At 38.6% G+C, this 20,044-nt stretch overlaps 1 protein-coding gene across 1 annotated transcript; it reads right to left on the bottom strand.

The window, feature by feature from the left end:
• Window positions 1–2,210: 2,210 nt before the first annotated feature.
• On the bottom strand, window positions 2,211–16,696 carry dnaaf6 (dynein axonemal assembly factor 6). The gene is made up of 6 exons (XM_062987797.1): window positions 16,492–16,696; window positions 11,183–11,261; window positions 10,257–10,362; window positions 4,579–4,675; window positions 4,376–4,461; window positions 2,211–2,971 (listed from the first exon to the last, which is right to left on the bottom strand). Exons 1-6 carry the CDS (start codon window positions 16,582–16,584, stop codon window positions 2,842–2,844), a joined length of 591 nt encoding a protein of 196 aa, XP_062843867.1. The 5' UTR covers window positions 16,585–16,696; the 3' UTR covers window positions 2,211–2,841.
• Window positions 16,697–20,044: the final 3,348 nt, after the last annotated feature.

Genomic DNA, 20,044 nt, shown 5'->3' with positions numbered 1-20,044 from the left:
TACGCCGCACACTGCATCAACTCGGTCTGCATGGTCGTCATCCCAGAAGGAAGCTGACGCACAAGAAAGCCCGCAAACAGTTTGCTGAAGACAAGCAGTCCAAGAACATGGATTACTGGAATGCCCTGTGGTCTGACGAGACCAAGATAAACTTGTTTGGCTCAGATGGTGTCCAGCATGTGTGGCGGCGCCCTGGTGAGAAGTACCAAGACAACTGTATCTTGCCTACAGTCAAGCATGGTGGTGGTAGCATCATGGTCTTGGGCTGCATGAGTGTTGCTGGCACTGGGGAGCTGCAGTTCATTGAGGGAAACATGAATTCCAACATGTACTGTGACATTCTGAAACAGAGCATGATCCCCTCCCTTCGAAAACTCATGCCTCATGGCAGTTTTCCAACAGGATAACGACCCCAAACACAACCTCCAAGATGACAACTGCCTTGCTGAGGAAGCTGAAGGTAAAGGTGATGGACTAAACCCAATTGAGCACCTGTGGCGCATCCTCAAGTGGAAGGTGGAGGAGTTCAAGGTGTCTAACATCCACCAGCTCCGTGATGTCATCATGGAGGAGTGGAAGAGGATTCCAGTAGCAACCTGTGCAGCTCTGGTGAATTCCATGCCCAGGAGGGTTAAGGCAGTGCTGGATAATAATGGTGGTCACACAAAATATTGACACTTTGGGCACAATTTGGACATGTTCACTGTGGGGTGTACTCACTTATGTTGCCAGCCATTTAGACATTAATGGCTGTGTGTTGAGTTATTTTCAGAAGACAGTAAATCTACACTGCTATACAAGTTGTACACTGACTACTCTAAGTTATATCCAAGTTTTATTTCTATAGTGTTGTCCCATGAAAAGATATAATAAAATATTTGCAGAAATGTAAGGGGTGTACTCACTTTTGTGATACACTGTACATAAAGTCCCAGAAGTTCTCAATTGGATTCAGGTTTTGGGAATGTGAGGGCCAGTCAATGGCATCAATGCCTTCATCATCCAGGAACTGCCTACACACTCTGACCACATAAGGCCGGGCATTGTCCTGCACCAGGAGAAACCCAGGGCCCACTGCACCAGCATAAGGTCTGACAATAGCTCTGAGGATTTCATCTTGGTACCTAACAGCATTTAGGGGTGCCAGTGGTGGACCTGCCAATTCTGGTGTTCACTGGCAAATGCCAATCGAGCTGCACGGTGCTGGGTTGTGAGTACAGGTCCCATTAGAGGACATTGGGCTCTTATGCCACCCTCATGGAGTCTGTTTCTGACAATTTGTTCAGAAACATGCACACCAGTAGCCCGATGGAGGTCACTTTGTGGGGCTCTGGCAGTGCTCTTCCTGTTCCTCCTCGCACAAAGGAGCAGATACCGGTCCTGCTGCTGGGTTGATGCCCTTCTACGGCCCTGTCCTGCTCTCCTCGTGTAACGATCTGTGTCCTGTAGTATCTCCTCCATGCTCTTGAGACTGTGCTGGGAGACACAGCAAACTTTCTTGTGACAGTAGGCCGCACAGTGGCTCGGTGGGTAGCGCTGTCACCTCACAGCAAGAAGGTCCTGGGTTTGATCCCCAGGTGGGGCAGTCCGGGTCCTTTCTGTGTGGAGTTTGCATGTTCTCCCCATGTCTGCGTGGGTGTCCCCAGGAGCTCCGGTTTCCTGAGGTGAATTGGTGATACAAAATTGTCCAGGACTGTGTTCGATATAACCTTGTAAACTGAAGAAGCTTGTGTAATGAGTAACTACCAGTCCTGTTATGAATGTAACCAAAGTGTAAAACATGATGTTAAAATCTCAATAAACAAACAATCTTGCAACAGCACATATGGATGTGCCATCCTGGAGGAGCTGGACTACCTGTGCAACCTGAAAGGGCTGAAGGTACCGTCTCATGCTACCAGTAGTGACAGGGACACTAGCAAAATGCAAAACTAGAAAAGAATCAGTCAGGAAAGGAGAGAGTATTTGTCTGTGGCCATCACCTGCAAAACCGCTTATGCTTCATAACTGGGCAGATTGATATCCCTGAAGTTTAACTGACTTTGTGCTATACTGTGATGATTAAGTGTTTTTTGTTTTTTTTGCAGTGTATATAGAAACGTTAGTAGGACACTTTTTAAAAAATTTATAGGTACACATAAAAATGAATAATACAGATATCAATAACAACTCATTTCTGTATTATTTAATAGACAAAAAGACAGAAACGATTTTCAGTGTTTTCACCATTTTTAATGTTGAACTTAACTTCCTTAATATAAGTCTATTTTGATGTTTGCAACACACTCAAAAAAGTTGTAACAGAGGCTGTATACAAGACTTGAGCTGCTCAACAGTCTGTGGTTGCCATTGTCTGATTCTCTTCATGGTTTGCAATACATTTTCAATAGGAGACAGATTTGAACTGCAGGCAGGCCACATCAATGGTACCTTCACATATATGCAGATCATGCATGCTGTGGGCACTGATGTACCATTCATGCCATCACAGATACTATTTTTTCACTTTTCATTGGTAAAACACTGAAAGGTCTTTTTTCCTCTTTTTTCAAAAACAAGCTGAAACATGACCACAGAACATGTTTCCACTGTCTTTTGGTTCATCTCAGATGACTTCGGGCCAGAGAAATTGCTGGCAGTATGATTAAAAACGTTTACAATTTCATTGCATTTTATTTTAAAAAATTAAGACTGTACACTTTATAAGCCCAAAGACTACAATTATTACTGGTCAATGAGCCATAGCTAAAGGTTCACTAAGATTATTTGTTCTCATTTTTCTGTTATAGATGACATATTTCTTTAAACGCTGAAGCAGCACATATGTTTACTCCTCTCTCTTCAGGCCAGTTTGATGCAGTCCAGTGGTCTGTTCATAGGCAGTGTGATCTCTAGCTCAGATCTGTCCATTATAAAGATGGCTGTACCTTCCCTGTGGTACACTGGATGGGGAAGATGCAAACCTAGCTTACTGCAAAAAAGAACAATAGAGAATATGTGTTCTTAACATTGTTTGCAACTTAAAAGAGGTAAAAAACTATTGCAGTGTCCTTAAAAAGTATTTAACCCCTAAAAATATGTATATTGTAATGTCTCAGATTTAAAATGTAGCAATGTAAGTTTTATCCCCATCAAATTTATTTTATAAATGCTGTGTATGTAAACCCAAAAGAAAGATGGCCAAATAAAATATTGGGGGATTTTTTTGCATTTAACACAGGTATTCCTCCCAATCCAGTCATATCCAATTACCCGATTGCACTTTGCTTCCTCTCAATTGCTGTTGACCTCCAGTCCTGACCATGGAGAGCCATGACTAACACATGCCCCCTCTGACACGTGTGCATGAGGCGAGTTCATATAGGGCTCAGTATTGCGTATGGAGAGTCATGCACTTATCTCTGTTATACCTCGTTGTTGTGCAGGCAGCATCAATCAGTTATGAGGAATCCCCTCCATCATTCAACCCAACAGACAAGCCAATCATTGTTCGTGTAGGTGGCCAGCCTGCCGGTAGCAGAGCTGAGATTCTAACTTTGAGTAATATTATTGTTTTTATGGTTGCCGGCTCAAGCCCCACCACTGCCAGGTTGCCACTGTAGGGCCCTTGAGCAAGGCCCTTTACCCTCAATTGCTTAGATTGTATACTGTTACAACAAGCATCCACTAAATGCCGAAAATGTAAATGTTATACACCTGTTTAAGTCTTTTTTTTTTGTTTTAAAGTTTTAAATAGTGCATTTGGGGGCACCCAGGTGGCACAGCAGGATATTCCGCTAGCACACCAGCGCCGATATTCTAAACACCCAGGTTCGAATCTCGACTCTGCTACCAGTCGGCTGGGTGCCATCTAGCAGGCACAATTGGCAGTGCCTGCAGCAGACAATAGTTGGCCACCGTGTCTGCTGGGTAGGGAAATGACCAGACTAAGTGGGTGGGGTCTTCAAATGCTGTGCAAGGACCCTGGTTAGCAGACCGAGGCGCCTGTGCAGAAAGTGGATGAGCCTCATGTGCGAATCCACCAAAGCACGAGTGTAAATGAAGGGGTCTGCTAGGACTGCACATGTGTCGAAGGACGCATGAGCAGCATTATACCCTCCTTGAACGCAATTGGAGATCCACAGAAGCGGAAGACAAATTTACTATGCTAAATCCAAAGAAAAAGGGAGAAAATACATTAATAAATAGAAAAAAGGGCATTTGGCTATATACATTTGATACATTTGGCTATATACATTTGATATATTTGGCTATATACATGTGATACATTTGCTAAACTAGTACTACAGCTTTTAGCCTAAATTGTACAAAGCAGTCAAAGTATTTACAAATTGGCTTTTCACTGTATAGTTATTAGAAAGTTTTGGACTCTTACTATTTTGGAGTTCTGAGATCGATAAAATTCTCCTTTATGTCCAACACTATATCAGAGGTTTTTGTTTCTGGCAGTTTTACTCTTACCTGCAGAACACATACAGAGATTAGGAGGAACTATTTCTAACAATTTTAATTATTGTTTTCAGCAGTTGATAGGAAAGTTGTCTGACTATGTTTATTAGAACTGTGAGAAGAACATACCATCATATTTTCACAGCACATGGAAGATGGATCCTTTCGGCTTATACCCAGAAACAAATCTTCAGTACCCACACTCTGCTTTAAAATAACCTCATACCTACACACACACACGCACACACACACACACACACATACACACACAAGCTTTTTGATACAAAATCCTGTCAAATGTAAGTTAGGTAAGACCTACTAGTGCTTCATTGATTATATTATAGTAAATGATAGTCACTCTAGCATTAAATTTCCATATATAGCCAATCTGACTATTCCAAAATCAACACCAAGTGATGTCCGTCTTCTGTATGAATTTTAAATAATTTTTTTGATTTATGATTTAGACTGGTTTATAAAGTTGTTGGTTAAGAAATTACAAATAGCACAAAATTACAATTCTTAATTGTTTACGGGGGATCTTCAAATTTTAATATTTTTGTTGGAAACAGTGAGGGTGAGAGGAGTAGTAATTGGCCATGTCTGAAAGAGCTTATAGTCCGGATTTAGCGGCATCTGATTTCCACCTTTTTGGACCGCTCAAAGAAGCTTTAAGGGAAAAAGATCTTCATGCGACAATAATGTAAGAGCAGCGGTGCATCAGGGCTATGCACTCAACCATAAACCTTTTTTGCTGATGGCATTGAAATTGTATGATGCTGGGAAAAATGCATGGCAAAGGAAGGTGACTATGTAGAAAAGTGATGTCATTTGTTTTTGAAATTCCTAATAAATGGAGTTTTAAAAAGTGCGAAAACTTTTTGAATAACCCTTGTAATTTTGTAGAATTAAAAACAAAGGGCAACACAGTGGCACACAGTGGCTGATAGTGGGTGCCACACAGTTGCCACAGTTGAGTCTTGGGAACTTGAAAATAACCCAAAATAAAAACACGCTAGCACATCTGAGCTTACATGTTGAACTCGTCAGTTCGAAACTCAGCTCTGCCATCCGGCAGGCTGGGCGCCTATATGAACAACAATTGGCTGTTGTTCAAGAGCAGGGTGCCGGAGTGGACCTCATAACTGATGCAATTACGACCTCTGCTTACTGCAAAAAAACGCAAAATCTAATGTGGCAACCCCAAGATTTAATCCTAAAGCAATAGTAATTCATTTTCAGACACAAGACCTTAGCTGGAGCTGGATAGATAACCTGGTTTTCATTATGACTGACTAAAACATATCCAGTCCAAAACATGAACGAATCCAAAACATGAACAAGAGTTTGAACTAGAGTTTGTTATAAAAGTATCCATAAAAGTATACATCAAACTATGCAAAATGAAGAAAAAATAGAACAGAAGGAGTAGTTTTACACAAACTTATTAGGGGAAACATGAAAAACAGGTAAAAGTAATAGCACAAATCAAAGAATGCCATTGACTGGGCATAGGCATAAAAAAGACAACAGAAGTTACACTGAAGTCCATGTGAAGTAGGGCTTTGAGAACCACTCTGGCAAAGGAAGAGCCTGAAATTGTTAAAGCACTGTAAAGGGGGAAATATCTAAAATACTTGCAATGAATCACTAAGGATCTAATTTTCTAAACTGTTGTACTGTTTACTGAGCCATTTTTGGCAAGTACATTTGGGAGTGTCGTGTTTAGCTCTTTAAGCTCTAAAACTTTAAACCAATTACATCAGACATTTCAAGCATTACAAACCTAATGAAAATGCTAATAATAAAAAAAAACAAAGTGTTTTGCACCTTTATTTAATGAATTGATTATTTTTAAAAACGTAATCACCAGAGTAAATTCAAAATGATATATACTATAATATTTATATATATATATATATATATATATATATATACAGTGTATCACAAAAGTGAGTACACCCCTTACATTTCTGCAAATATTTTATTATATCTTTTCATGGGACAACACTATAGAAATAAAACTTGGATATAACTTAGAGTAGTCAGTGTACAACTTGTATAGTCTTCTGAAAATAACTCAACACACAGCCATTAATGTCTAAATGGCTGGCAACATAAGTGAGTACACCCCACAGTGAACATGTCCAAATTGTGCCCAAAGTGTCAATATTTTGTGTGACCACCATTATTATCCAGCACTGCCTTAACCCTCCTGGGCATGGAATTCACCAGAGCTGCACAGGTTGCTACTGGAATCCTCTTCCACTCCTCCATGATGATATCATGGAGCTGGTGGATGTTAGACACCTTGAACTCCTCCACCATCCACTTGAGGATGCGCCACAGGTGCTCAATTGGTTTTAGTCCATCACCTTTACCTTCAGCTTCCTCAGCAAGGCAGTTGTCATCTTGGAGGTTGTGTTTGGGGTCGTTATCCTGTTGGAAAACTGCCATGAGGCCCAGTTTTCGAAGGGAGGGGATCATGCTCTGTTTCAGAATGTCACAGTACATGTTGGAATTCATGTTTCCCTCAATGAACTGCAGCTCCCCAGTGCCAGCAACACTCATGCAGCCCAAGACCATGATGCTACCACCACCATGCTTGACTGTAGGCAAGATACAGTTGTCTTGGTACTTCTCACCAGGGCGCCGCCACACATGCTGGACACCATCTGAGCCAAACAAGTTTATCTTGGTCTCGTCAGACCACAGGGCATTCCAGTAATCCATGTTCTTGGACTGCTTGTCTTCAGCAAACTGTTTGCGGGCTTTCTTGTGCGTCAGCTTCCTTCTGGGATGACGACCATGCAGACCGAGTTAATGCAGTGTGCGGCGTATGGTCTGAGCACTGACAGGCTGACCTCCCACGTCTTCAACCTCTGCAGCAATGCTGGCAGCACTCATGTGTCTATTTTTTAAAGCCAACCTCTGGATATGATGCCGAACACGTGGACTCAACTTCTTTGGTCGACCCTGGCGAAGCCTGTTCCGAGTGGAACCTGTCCTGGAAAACCGCTGTATGACCTTGGCCATCATGCTGTAGCTCAGTTTCAGGGTGTTAGCAATCTTCTTATAGCCCAGGCCATCTTTGTGGAGAGCAACAATTCTATTTCTCACATCCTCAGAGAGTTCGTTGCCATGAGGTGCCATGTTGAATATCCAGTGGCCAGTATGAGAGAATTGTACCCAAAACACCAAATTTAACAGCCCTGCTCCCCATTTACACCTGGGACCTTGACACATGACACCAGGGAGGGACAACGACACATTTGGGCACAATTTGGACATGTTCACTGTGGGGTGTACTCACTTATGTTGCCAGCTATTTAGACATTAATGGCTGTGTGTTGAGTTATTTTCAGAAGACAGTAAATCTACACTGCTATACAAGCTGTACACTGACTACTCTAAGTTATATCCAAGTTTCATGTCTATAGCATTGTCCCATGAAAAGATATAATGAAATATTTGCAGAAATGTGAGGGGTGTACTAACTTTTGTGATACACTGTATATATATACTGTATATATATATACTACGATTCAATGTGCAGGGAAATGGAAGCTGAGTGCATGAAAGAAAGAACAAGATCCGCCTTACAAAAGATCAGGCAATTCAAAAGAAAATTCAAGCCAAGAACATGCATGCTAAGGGATGAAAATGGGAAGGTGTACAATGATGCTTCAGGCATCAAGGACCAATGGAAAGTGTACACGCAAACACTATACAAAAGTGTCCAACCTGACAGTTACTTAGAGATGCAAGATTATGAAGATGAGCCAGCCATACTAAAAAAAGAGGTGGAATCAGCCATTCAAGATATAGCCAGGAACAAGGCTCCTGGAATAGATGGAATTCCTATAGAGGTGCTGCAAGAATCCAAAGCCATAACAGAAGCAATGACAACACTGTGCCAGAAAATATAGACATGGCCCAAAGAGTGGAAAAGGTCAATATTTATACCGCTACACAAGAAAGGAGATGTAGCTGACTGCTCTAATTATTGCACAATAGCTCTGATACCTCATGCAAGCAAGGTGCTGCTGAAGATCATTCAACGTAGACTCCAACCTTATACTGAACGAGAGCTACCAGACAATCAAGCAGGATTCAGAAAAGGCAGAGGTCAGGCAAGGCTGCATCCTATCGCCGCAACTATTCAACCTATACACGGAACAGATCATGCATAATGCAGGGGTGTATGAAGATCCGACCGAGGCATCAAAATAGGCGGCAGAACAGTGAACAATCTGAGGTATGCTGATGACACAACTATACTGGCCGAAAGCAAAAAAGACCTCAGAAATCTGATAGTCAAAGTGAAAAGATGCAGCATGGAAATGGGCCTGACACTGAATATGAAGAAGACAAAAATACTGGCCACAAACAGCATGGATGAATTTGAGATAGATAGGGAAACCATTGAAATAGTCAATGATTTCACCCTGCTCGGATCAATCGTAAACAACAAGGCCTCAAATACAGAAGAAATCAGACGAAGAATAGCTATAGGCAAGACAGCACTGAAAGATATGGACAAAGTATGAAAATACAAAGACATCAGACTTAGAACCAAGGTACGACTAGTAAACTGTCTGGTGCTCCCAACTATGATGTATGGATGTGAAAGCTGGACAATCAAGAAGACTGATTGGAAGAAGATAGACAGTTTTGAGATGTGGTGTTGGAGAAGGATTCTTAGAGTGCCATAGACAGCCAGGAGAACTAACCAATCGATACTGGATGAAATCAAACCCAAAATGAGATTACGAGCAAAAGTAGCAAAGTTACGACTATCGTACTTTGGACATATTGCTAGACACCAATCACTGGAGAATGATATCATGATCGGCAAAGTTAGTGGAAAACGTGGATGTGGAAGACCTGCAACAAAATGGATCGACAACATCACCGAGACAATGAACACTACAATATCAACGTTAATCAAAATGGCTGAAGACAGAAGGATGTACAGAGCTACTATCCACCGTGTCGCCATGGATCATCAATGATCACGAAGGCCAGGAGAGATAGTATGTTGTATAGGGGGGGCTCTGGAGAGAGGTAGCACCTTTGCAACCTGGCTTCTGACGGGTACACTGGTCCTCCTCCATCCTTCAATTCTCTCACATGTGGCTCCAAGCGCCATACCCCGGGACCTCTCCTCAGTATGGTTCAGAAACCTGGGTCCTATACTGCAAGCAGATCAGGCTGTTGGAGCGCTTCTATCAACACTGCCTCCATTCCAACCTTGGTATCAAGTGGCAAGACTATGTCACCAACGAAGAGGTTCTCCAGCAAGCCAACCGGCCCAGCCTGGAGTCCATACTGCTGCAGCAGCAGCTTCCTTGGGCTGGACACGTAGCAAGGATGGAGGACACATGAATGCCTAAAGCCGTCTTCCTTGGCGAGCTGAAACAGGGCAAACGTGACCGCGGCGCTCCCAGAAAACGTTTCAAAGACCAACTAAAGAAGCAGCTGTTATTGGCTGGGATCTAGCATCAGACATGGCAACAGAAAGCACTTGATCGGGACAAGTGGCGCTATTCCATCTGAAGAGCCACCAGAAAGTTTGAACACGAGAGGAGCGATGCAGCAAAAGAGAAGCGTAGGAGGCGGAAAGAGGAATCAAAGAATCAACCAATAACAGCTCAAGTTCATTCCTTCATCTGCCCAAGATATATATATATACTACTATAAATATATTACTTTGCTTTAAAAACTGCAAGAAAGATAGTTGCTTATATAAGTTGCTTATATCTTAGATTTTGGGCAAAGTACTTAAGTAGACATCACACACTTACTCAGGCTGAGAGCGTGGATCTTCAAGATCATCAAACTGTGTTCCTCCAGTAACCTCCTCCGCATCCCAAATGTCATTGGTTTGCTTCTTTACATAGGCACTGTTGACTTTACATGTGAATATGAAAAAAGTAGCAGACTGGGTTATAAAAAGGTTTTTGTTTTTTTACAGTAAGAACAATTTTCCAAGTTTTTCAGTTGTGATTTGAATACTGGCTGACAGACTTTTGGAACAGCGGTTAGATTGCTTCTGTTACTGCATATAAAACATAATACAAAACAATATTTAAGATGTACAGCACATATTACCCTTGTTCAAAAAGTTTCCTTTCATAAAGGATCAGACCACCCTTGGCAGCAATTATAGCAACGGAGCTTTTTCATTTAATATTTATTGGTGCAAATTTTTTGGACTACTCTACTTTAATAAGACATACTGTTAGGTTTTTAGGACTAGGCTGCTTGTTTTCAGTCATGCCACAGCACCTATACTGGGTTCAAGTCAAATGTTTTTGTGGGTTTCCTCATTGTTCCTCCCAAAAACATACTTAGGGTAAAATGACTACTTTACTTCTAATTGTCTATAGGTATGAGTGATTGTTGCTCTGCAATGAGTGTTTCCAGGTTTCCAATATTTTGTGATGTACTTAAGTTCCCTTAGAATAAGATAATGTTTTGTTTAATCATCTGTTTAATCAACTTATTTGGGTGACAAATATGCAATAATAGAAGTAATCAAAATGAAGGCTATTACATACTTACAGCAGTGCACATTCATTCAAAGGAATGTCCTGTTCAAATATACTGTTACAGACTCAGAACATAATCTTATTCACAGTTTCTGTCACAACTTTATTAAATAGTATTATTAATTACTCTGTTATTATCCATATATTAATTATACAACATGATTAATACTACAGCTCACCTGCTTTATTGCCTTTGCCAGAAGAGGAGAAAGACGCACCAATGTGTCCGGGACCAAATTTCGCCATTGGAGTCCCATTCTACATAAAAATAAAAAAAAACTGTTAAAATATTTTTGTAAACTGTAGCAGTAAAAAAAATGTTTATTGGAGGCTGCACAATTATCTGTGTGTCAACAGTATAAAACAACAAAAGATAAATACAACAAAAAGAAAATATTAGTTAAAAAAGATTTTTAACAGGTGCCTTCTCTGTCTTTTTGAGAAGCCAAAAGGACTTTATTTAAGATCCTTAGGTTACCTTCCACACCCCAAACATACCAGTTGGTGACTTTGCACAAATTACTCTTAATTTGCTCAGTTTAAACAGTGGGTAAATGTGTGGTGTGTGCAAATGTTCTAACAATATAAATTTTTTTCTATTTGTTAGATACATCAATTATCAAGTCAAATAATTAGAAACAAAAAAAATTACATATTGTATGATAAATCACGAAGACAAATTATAAAAAGTCAATTAGACATTATTTACTAAGTCATTATTTACTATATTCTTAAAAAGTGGATTAGTTACAGGTCTGAATGCTTGTCTCAGACAGAAGTCTGGTAATGCTGTGGGAGGCATTTTGCAGTCATTGTTTGGGTCTGTTAAGAATCACTGCAAATATGTAGAAAATCTATAACTGATAACCATAATATGATATTATATCTCCAATCTGATAACAGAATGGAACGAATGTCTTCTATGCACAAGTTGCGAGGTGTCACTGAATAGTTTGATGAGTATGAACTTACAAATCCTATGGTATGGTCTTCACAACCCCCAGGTCTTAACCTAATTAAACAACTATAGTCTTTGTGTCAATCACTGCTCTTCACCACCATCATCAGTTCATGTATGCTCTACTACTCACCATAGTTGCCTATAAGCACCCCTTGCTATTTTGGACATACCTTAACCCACTTTTTTGGCCATAACAATTTGACCATCGTCAAGTTTACATATTTCTTTCATTTACTTTAACTTATCAAAATCATTTTTGCAATTTCAACTACATAGATTTTACGAGTTTTCAGTGTTTTAACTTAAGTTTTTAAATGAGTTCAATGAAATGGAAATCTGAAGGAGTCAAATGAGTTTTGTGAGTTTTGCTCTCTAACAGTGTGTAACTGTATTAATGTGTCATAGGAGGAGCCCTTTGTTTTGATCAATTAATTTAGCAATATTATGGTCTTTTTCGGTAATATACTAATATTACAGATATTCCAGACGTAGTAATAATTAAAACTAGAGAATTCTAAACGAAACACCTAACGGGCATCTGCAGACACCAGCTAATAAAAGCGAACTACACCTGGAGGCGGAGGAATACATTTTGAGGGCGAAATGTCGAACGTCACTAGCTACAACCAGGCGGAGGAAAAACGACCGTTACGGACAGTCTCAGTGAGGTGAGTGGGTGCATTAAACACGGACTATCACATACACAACTTAGCTCATGAACATTGTACATTCTCTACAATGCACTATTGCACATTTAAATGACTGCTGCTACTTGCACATAATGTTGCACAATTTACACTTTAAAATAACTGCTGCTGTATTTTTCTGTATTTATGCTGTATAACACTGCATAATTTCTGCACCTTATGTAACTGCTGCTATGTGCCTTTTGTACTGCCTTATTTTATTTCTATTTTTTTCCTCTGTATATAAAACTTTTTTTTTTTTTTTTTTTTTTTATAGTTTAAATTATATATTTTTAAAAAAGTTTTTTCTAGTAATATTCTGTTAGTTTAATTTTGTTTTATGTTTAATACTTATTGATGTTTGGAGGACGAACAAAGTAAGAATTTCATTGTACAGTGTAACTGCTAGTTCTTCTGTGCACATGACAATAAAACTCTTGAATCTTGAATCTTGAATTAATCATCGATTTTGAAAACTATCTTTAGTATTTGGTTCATCAGGTGTCTTGTAAAAAATACATGCCATAAATTGCTCTCATGTTAGTATATTCTTTACAAGATGCCGCTTCTATCAGTTTTGTGTAGTTTTCGTGAAAAATGTTAGCTAGCTTGGAAATAAGTTGGCAAACCGAGACAGCTAGTTAAACCAAACCGCTAGCTTACACTAAACTCTAGCTTGCCTTCCCGCACTTTTTATTCAAGCCAGTTGCCGTTTAACAAATGCACACATATATACCGACGTGAGTTTAAAGCAAATAATAATGATAACTCAAAATCCAAATATTTTACATACTACAGATGTAATCGATCATTTATGACTTGTTGGAGTTTAAATTCTACATCCAGGTCTTAATATATGTCAGCGAGACTAGACTACATGGTTTAATACACAGTATCAGTTTATCTTAATTATAAAAATAGATGAACTTCACCTTAACACCCGCTGTTTAAAATGGCGGGCTGCAGTTTTCAGCTTTACGGTAAAGTTTATTGAGTAGTTGGAGGATATAAATTAAGACCTGGACGTGTTTTGAGAGGCTTTTTGGGCACATATTTACAGAGATAATAATAATAATCTTAAAAAGATTTCTTTAAGGGTCCTTTAGTAAATACATTGATTCTATATAGAGCCATAAAAACTCAAACAACCATTTGCATGATTAAATAGTTTTTTGCATGCTCAAATTGCGCTTCAGATTGATGAGAATGTGTTGTGTATGGTTCTATAGCACCAAAAAGGGTTCTTCTATTGTTATAAGCTTGAGATCGCAACAATAGCAGAACACTTTTTGGTGCTAACCATACACAACACATTCTGCATCAATCTGAAGAACCTTTTCATCATACACAGAGCCATTTAGGCATGCACATGGTTCTTTAAGTGTTCATGGTTCTATATACAACTAATGTCTTCTGTAAAAAAACATCTTTTTAGAAGTGTGGGTGAAGATTGATTCCTATTGTTTAACAATATTAGCCTAGCAGCTCCAATTTTAACTAAAGAAGGACAATTTGGACTCCAAGCATGTCTTGACTGATCTGGGTGAACTCGCTGAACTATTCCTATAATGGTTTGATGTGTGCAGATTACTCTTTTCATTATGTTTGCAGTTCATATGACTTAATCAAGGTATCCTATATGTGTTCTGATAATGAATTTTCTGTTTTACAGGTTTTGTTTGAATTAATTGAAGTTTCTAACAGTTCTCCAGTCCCATGTGGACCCATTTGCACAACATGTGAAGAAACACAGAAAAGGAACCAATCTAGTCGCTAAACTTTGCTGTGAGCTTTGTACTTTTTCTACTCCAAGCAACATCAAACAATATGTGGTTCATTTAAAAAGACTTGAGAAATAGAGAAACTGTGAATTACCCCTTTGTGGAGTGCTCTTTTAAATCTAATGTTTCACCCTTTAGATTCTCATGTGGATTAAATTGTGTTCAATATATTGTTGCATTTAAGTAAACCTTCTGCACTCAAACTTTCTCTCATACACATACACTGATCAGCCATAACATTAAACCCACCTCCTTGTTTCTACACTCACTGTCCATTTTATCAGCTTCACTTACCACATAAAAGCACTTTGTAGTTCTACAATTACTGACTGTAGTCCATCTGTTTCTCTACATGCTTTGTTAGCCCCTTTCATGCTGTTCTTCAATGGTCAGGACCACCACAGAGCAGGTATTATTTAGGTGGTGGATGATTCTCAGCACTGCAGTGACACTGACATGGTGCTGGTGTGTTAGTGTGTGTTGTGCTGGTATGAGTGGATCAGACACAGCAGCGCTGCTGGAGTTTTTAAACACCTCACTGTCACTGCTGGACTGAGAATTGTCCACCAACCAAACATATCCAGCCAACAGCGCCCCGTGGGCAGCATCCTGTGACCACTGATGAAGATCTAGAAGATGACCGACTCAAACAGCAGCAATAGATGAGCGATCATCTCTGACTTTACATCTACAAGGTGGACCAACTAGGTAGGAGTGTCTAATAGAGTGGACAGTGAGTGGACACGGTATTTAAAAACTCCAGCAGCGCTGCTGTGTCTGTTCCACTCATACCAACACAACACACACTAACACACCACCATTATGTCAGTGTCACTGCAGTGCTGAGAATCATCCACCACCTAAATAATACCTGCTCTGTGGTGGTCCTGACCATTGAAGAACAGGGTGAAAGGGGGCTAACAAAGCATGCAGAGAAACAGACTACAGTCAGTAATTGTAGAACTACAAAGTGCTTCTATATGGTAAGTGGAGCTGATAACATGGACAGTAAGTGTATAGAAACAAGGAGGTGGTTTTAATGTTATGGCTGATTGGTGTATACATGCGTTCTTATGTAGTGAGTTGCTTTTGGAGACTGCAATGTGTTTCAATATTTAATGAAATTTCCTGTGAAATGAAATGTTTTGGTTTGTTTTAACATGTCACTTTAAATAACTGATTTTTGTTCTTTCTTTGTTAACATCTAATCACACTGAAATGTGGTGTTGAATTCAACTGTTCATCCAAAAAAATAAAAGTGAGTTGTTACCTCAGAAATTGTGTTTGTTGTTATAACTATAATTCACAATTTAAAACTCTAAATAATTTTATATTATCTTAACTTACCAACTAATGTCAAGACTGATTTTAACTTAAATATGTAGGTTGAAGCCAATGATTAGGACAAGTGAACAAAACTCATAATGTTTTGTCATCTGTATTTTAAAGTTGAAAAAAATAATTTTTAAGTTGAAACAACAAGCATTACATAGTCATATCAACCTGAAAACAGGAATCCGAAGCAAAACTAGACTTAAAGTAATGAGTTGAAGTAAATAGTAATTATAATTTGATTCTACTTGAAACTTTAAGGCAGCTTTTTAACTTAAGTTTTTGAGTTGAAGCTGATAAAAATTTTTACAGTGTATATCTGCTACTTGCAACACATAGAATGAGTAAACATTAGCAGCTCACCATTTAATACAGGGTGATTTATACCCTGATCGTGACCTGAAGAAAATGTTACGAAATAGGCATTGCCATACACGTTTTTTTGGGATGTGTTCCTAATATTTCTTCTCATCACTGTATTTAGTTTGGTGCTCCATGCCTCCAGTACTGATTCATAGACTTGACATTTAGGTGCAGTTATGCTGTTTGTTTGGCCAGAGTGCATTTACGCCAAGGTGCCTTTAAGGTATTTTTCAGAAGTAAATTTAAAATTGACGCAGTGCTATAGACGTTTGTGTTTGCACTGTAAGAAATGTAACGTGTCTTGTTCAGTAAATAAAAGTATATGAAATGTAACAAGCGCTGGCGTTCAGCAAATATTAGTTTACCTTGTAGTCCTCGTCATCGCTCTCCTGGTCAGCTGGAAAGGAAAGCAAGGCAGAGAGCGCCTGCAGATTATGCACAGATGAGAATTTCTCCATTTCTTTAAACACAGCTGTAGCTTACATTTAATAAACTGTATGCAAACAGATGCATGGGCAAAGAACGTTTGAAAGACCTCGGTCTTCCCCTCCGCTTCCTGTATATCTTTGTGTACAGTTTCCAAGGAGACAGCTTATTTATTGTCATAGAAACAAGAGCCCACACCTCCTTTTTTCAAGCAGATGCGCTATTTGGTTTATTTCCACGCAAAGCGCTGGCTGTGTATAATTCAAACTACCATACTGCATCCTTGCTCTTGTGTTTACTGTACACTAACATACTGCATAGTTACCCTGTGTATACTACTAACTTACTGCACAGTGCCCCTTGATACAACGCCAGCACTAACAAGATGCAAAATGTTCTTGTATATACTTCAAGCTAACTAGTGCATATTGCTGCTTTATATAATGTACAATGAACAGTGGCTGTAGCAATTCATAACCTAATAACTCCATGTAATGTCATAACTGCACATAATGTAATAACACAAATTTAATAATTGCTTATAATGTAATAAATTGCTGATAATGTAATAAAATCTTTATCCTACAGCGTAATAAGATTTATGCACATAATGTAGTAAGGTATTACATTATGCCCTTCTTATTACATTACAACACCGGTTACGGAGAATTCAGTTCCTCCTGTTTCCCCTTTAACGCGCATGTGCAAAAATCATGACGTTTCTGTCGCTTCGTTGAGCATCGGTTTATTTGGAATATGTGTAGGTTTATAGCGGTATGTTCTTTTCGAATTTCATGTTGTATGTTAGGTAGTTTGTATGGTGGCCGAGAAGTGCAAAACAAATTAACATTTTAGAAAACAAAATTACAAAAAAAACAAAAACAAATTTGCAACAAAAACAAATTTACAAGAGGTGAAACACTTTTATCAATGCCAAAACAAATTTACAAGAGCTAAAACACTTTTACCAATGCCGAAACAAATTTACAAATGGCGGATCAGACGGAAAGGGTAGGTACAATACACAGGAAGTGCTTGTTGCTTACCTGCTGTTAATCAAACTGTTTCGCAAGGGTAAAGTGAACAGAGTTTGTGATGGTAAAGCTAAACAGTAGTGATGTGCAGATGAAGCCTCATTAAAGCTTTTGAAGCTTTTTCCTGATTGTGCTGAAAATACCTGAGTGGGGAAGGGTTGCACTTATAAAAAATATAACGGGTCTTACACCGTCATGAGAACATTATCAAAATGTTTTATTTAGGGTGTTTAACATATATTATTTTCATTCTTTATAATAATAAGTTGGAACCATATTTTACACAAAACAACACACAAGTAGCCCACTGCGCTACTTATACAGCAGTGTATTAAACAGGTTATTATGCTGATAAACCTGCTCACACACACCGATGGTAAGACTATAAGTGAACAATACTTAATATAATAACCAAACGCTTTCTAATTCCCACGGTAGCAGCAGTTTGCTTCTTTTTCATATACATCAGCCTGTCTCTGTCTAATCTGCAGCATTTCTCTCCTATTGATCAAAAATACGGAACAAAGCGCGTCCCGTATCAGTTCAATACGGAACGTGACGTTTAGTTTCCAAATAAGGAACGATTCCATATTTTACGAGACGGTTGGCAACCCTAGTTTGACTGTCTCTTATATAGTCAGTAAGATAAAAAACAGCACCAAAGCTTTGAATCGGTCCCGCACATTCCTGCTGGTTTAATACAAGCTCCGATACACTGAGTCGAGTGTTACAAAAGTGAAACAAGCTTCAAAGCCTCGATATGAAATGTTCCGTCCCCACTAAACAATGTTTTGTCCATTTTGTGTTAATAATTTCAGCCAGTTGGCCGCTTTTGTTTTTCTTGTGGGAATTCCTTAGATGAAGAGCGGACGGTAGATGCACAGGCCACGTCTAAACGTCGGCACTTTTAAACAATCTAAGGACTTCCCACAAGAAAAACAAAAGCGGGTCAACTGGATAAAATAATTTCCACAAACTAGACAAAACATTGTTTAGCTTTACCATCACGAACTCCGTTCACTTCACCCCTGCGAAACAGTTTGATTGACAGCAGGTAAGCAACAAGCACTTCCTGTGTATTGTACCTACCCTTTCCATCAGATCCGCCGTTTGTACATTTGTTTCGGCATTGGTAAAAGTGTTTTAGCTCTTGTAAATTTGTTTCGGCATTGGTAAAAGTGTTTCACCTCTTGTAAATTTGTTTCGGCATTGGTAAAAGTGTTTCACCTCTTGTAAATTTGTTTTTGTTGTAATTTATTTTTATTTTTTTGTAATTTTGGTTTCTAAAATGTTAATTTGTTTTGCACTTCTCGGCCACCGTAGTTTTTCCCTTCTTGCTGCTAATGATGACCAGCCAACTTTTCCATATAGCTTACAGTGATGAGTTTTATAAGGATCGCCAGTGATGAACCTCAGTGCAGAATGGTAAACTGGGTCCAATAATTTGAGGGAACTGGGAGAGGCATATTTATAAATAACATCACCGTAGTCCAGCACTGAAAGTTAGGTTGCTTCAACAATTCTTTTCCTAGCATACATAGGGAAACAGGATTTATTTCTATATAAATAACCAAGCTTCTGTCTACATTTATTGATCAATTTGTTTATGTGCGTCTTAAAAGTGAGTTTATCGTCCAGCCAAATACCAAGGTATTTATATTCTGAGACTCTTTCAATGTTGGATCCTGCCAGGGTAGTAATATTTACAGTATAAAAATGAGTACAGAGTAACAGTTCTTAAGTGGTTTGTGCTTTCTTATCATTCTTGTAAAAGTGTTATTGCTAAAGCATTTTTAGCTTCAGACATGATTAATGAAGTGATTTAGGCAGTCCTAGAGACTTTCAATGTTTTTGTAAATTCGTATTACTGTGTTATACAGTGACATTGCCGAATTCATATTACGCGTCAGACAATCTCAAAGACGTTTTGAAGGACAGTTCTAAATTGTACTGGGGTTTTAGGGTTTTTTTTGTATTTGAATTATGGATTTTTTGTAACACAGTTCTGTATTGTTTTGGAGTTTTCTTACATTCTATTCACTTTGTTGAAATAAATATTTCCTAATGCATTATCAGCGTGATAATAGATTAAAAATTTGCTTTAATAACTGTTCTGAGTTGTTTTATTGTTTTTGTACATTTCTATTACTTTGTTGTTATGGACAATACATAAACCGATTTTTGCATCAGACAATCTTAACGCTTAAGAGATCCTATGGACATTTTGTGCCATTCAGTTATTTATTTTTAAACCTGCGTTGGCTGTGTTGAATGAATACAGCTCAAATTTGCCAGAGGTTATTCATTTTTAACAAATTTTAGAATTGTCATGTCAATTCCTTAAATTAGCCTAATATGGCTATGCTACACAAAAACTGACACATTTGTTTCTAATGACAAAAAATGTCCAATTGAAAACCATTGAAAATGCTATTTTTTAACCCACATTTATCTCAAC

This window comes from Trichomycterus rosablanca, chromosome 25 (assembly GCF_030014385.1).
Source record: "Trichomycterus rosablanca isolate fTriRos1 chromosome 25, fTriRos1.hap1, whole genome shotgun sequence".
Classification (NCBI taxonomy): Eukaryota; Metazoa; Chordata; class Actinopteri; order Siluriformes; family Trichomycteridae; genus Trichomycterus; species Trichomycterus rosablanca.
The sequence above is the reverse complement of the archived record's forward strand: the minus strand, read 5'-3'. Positions and strand labels throughout refer to the sequence as shown.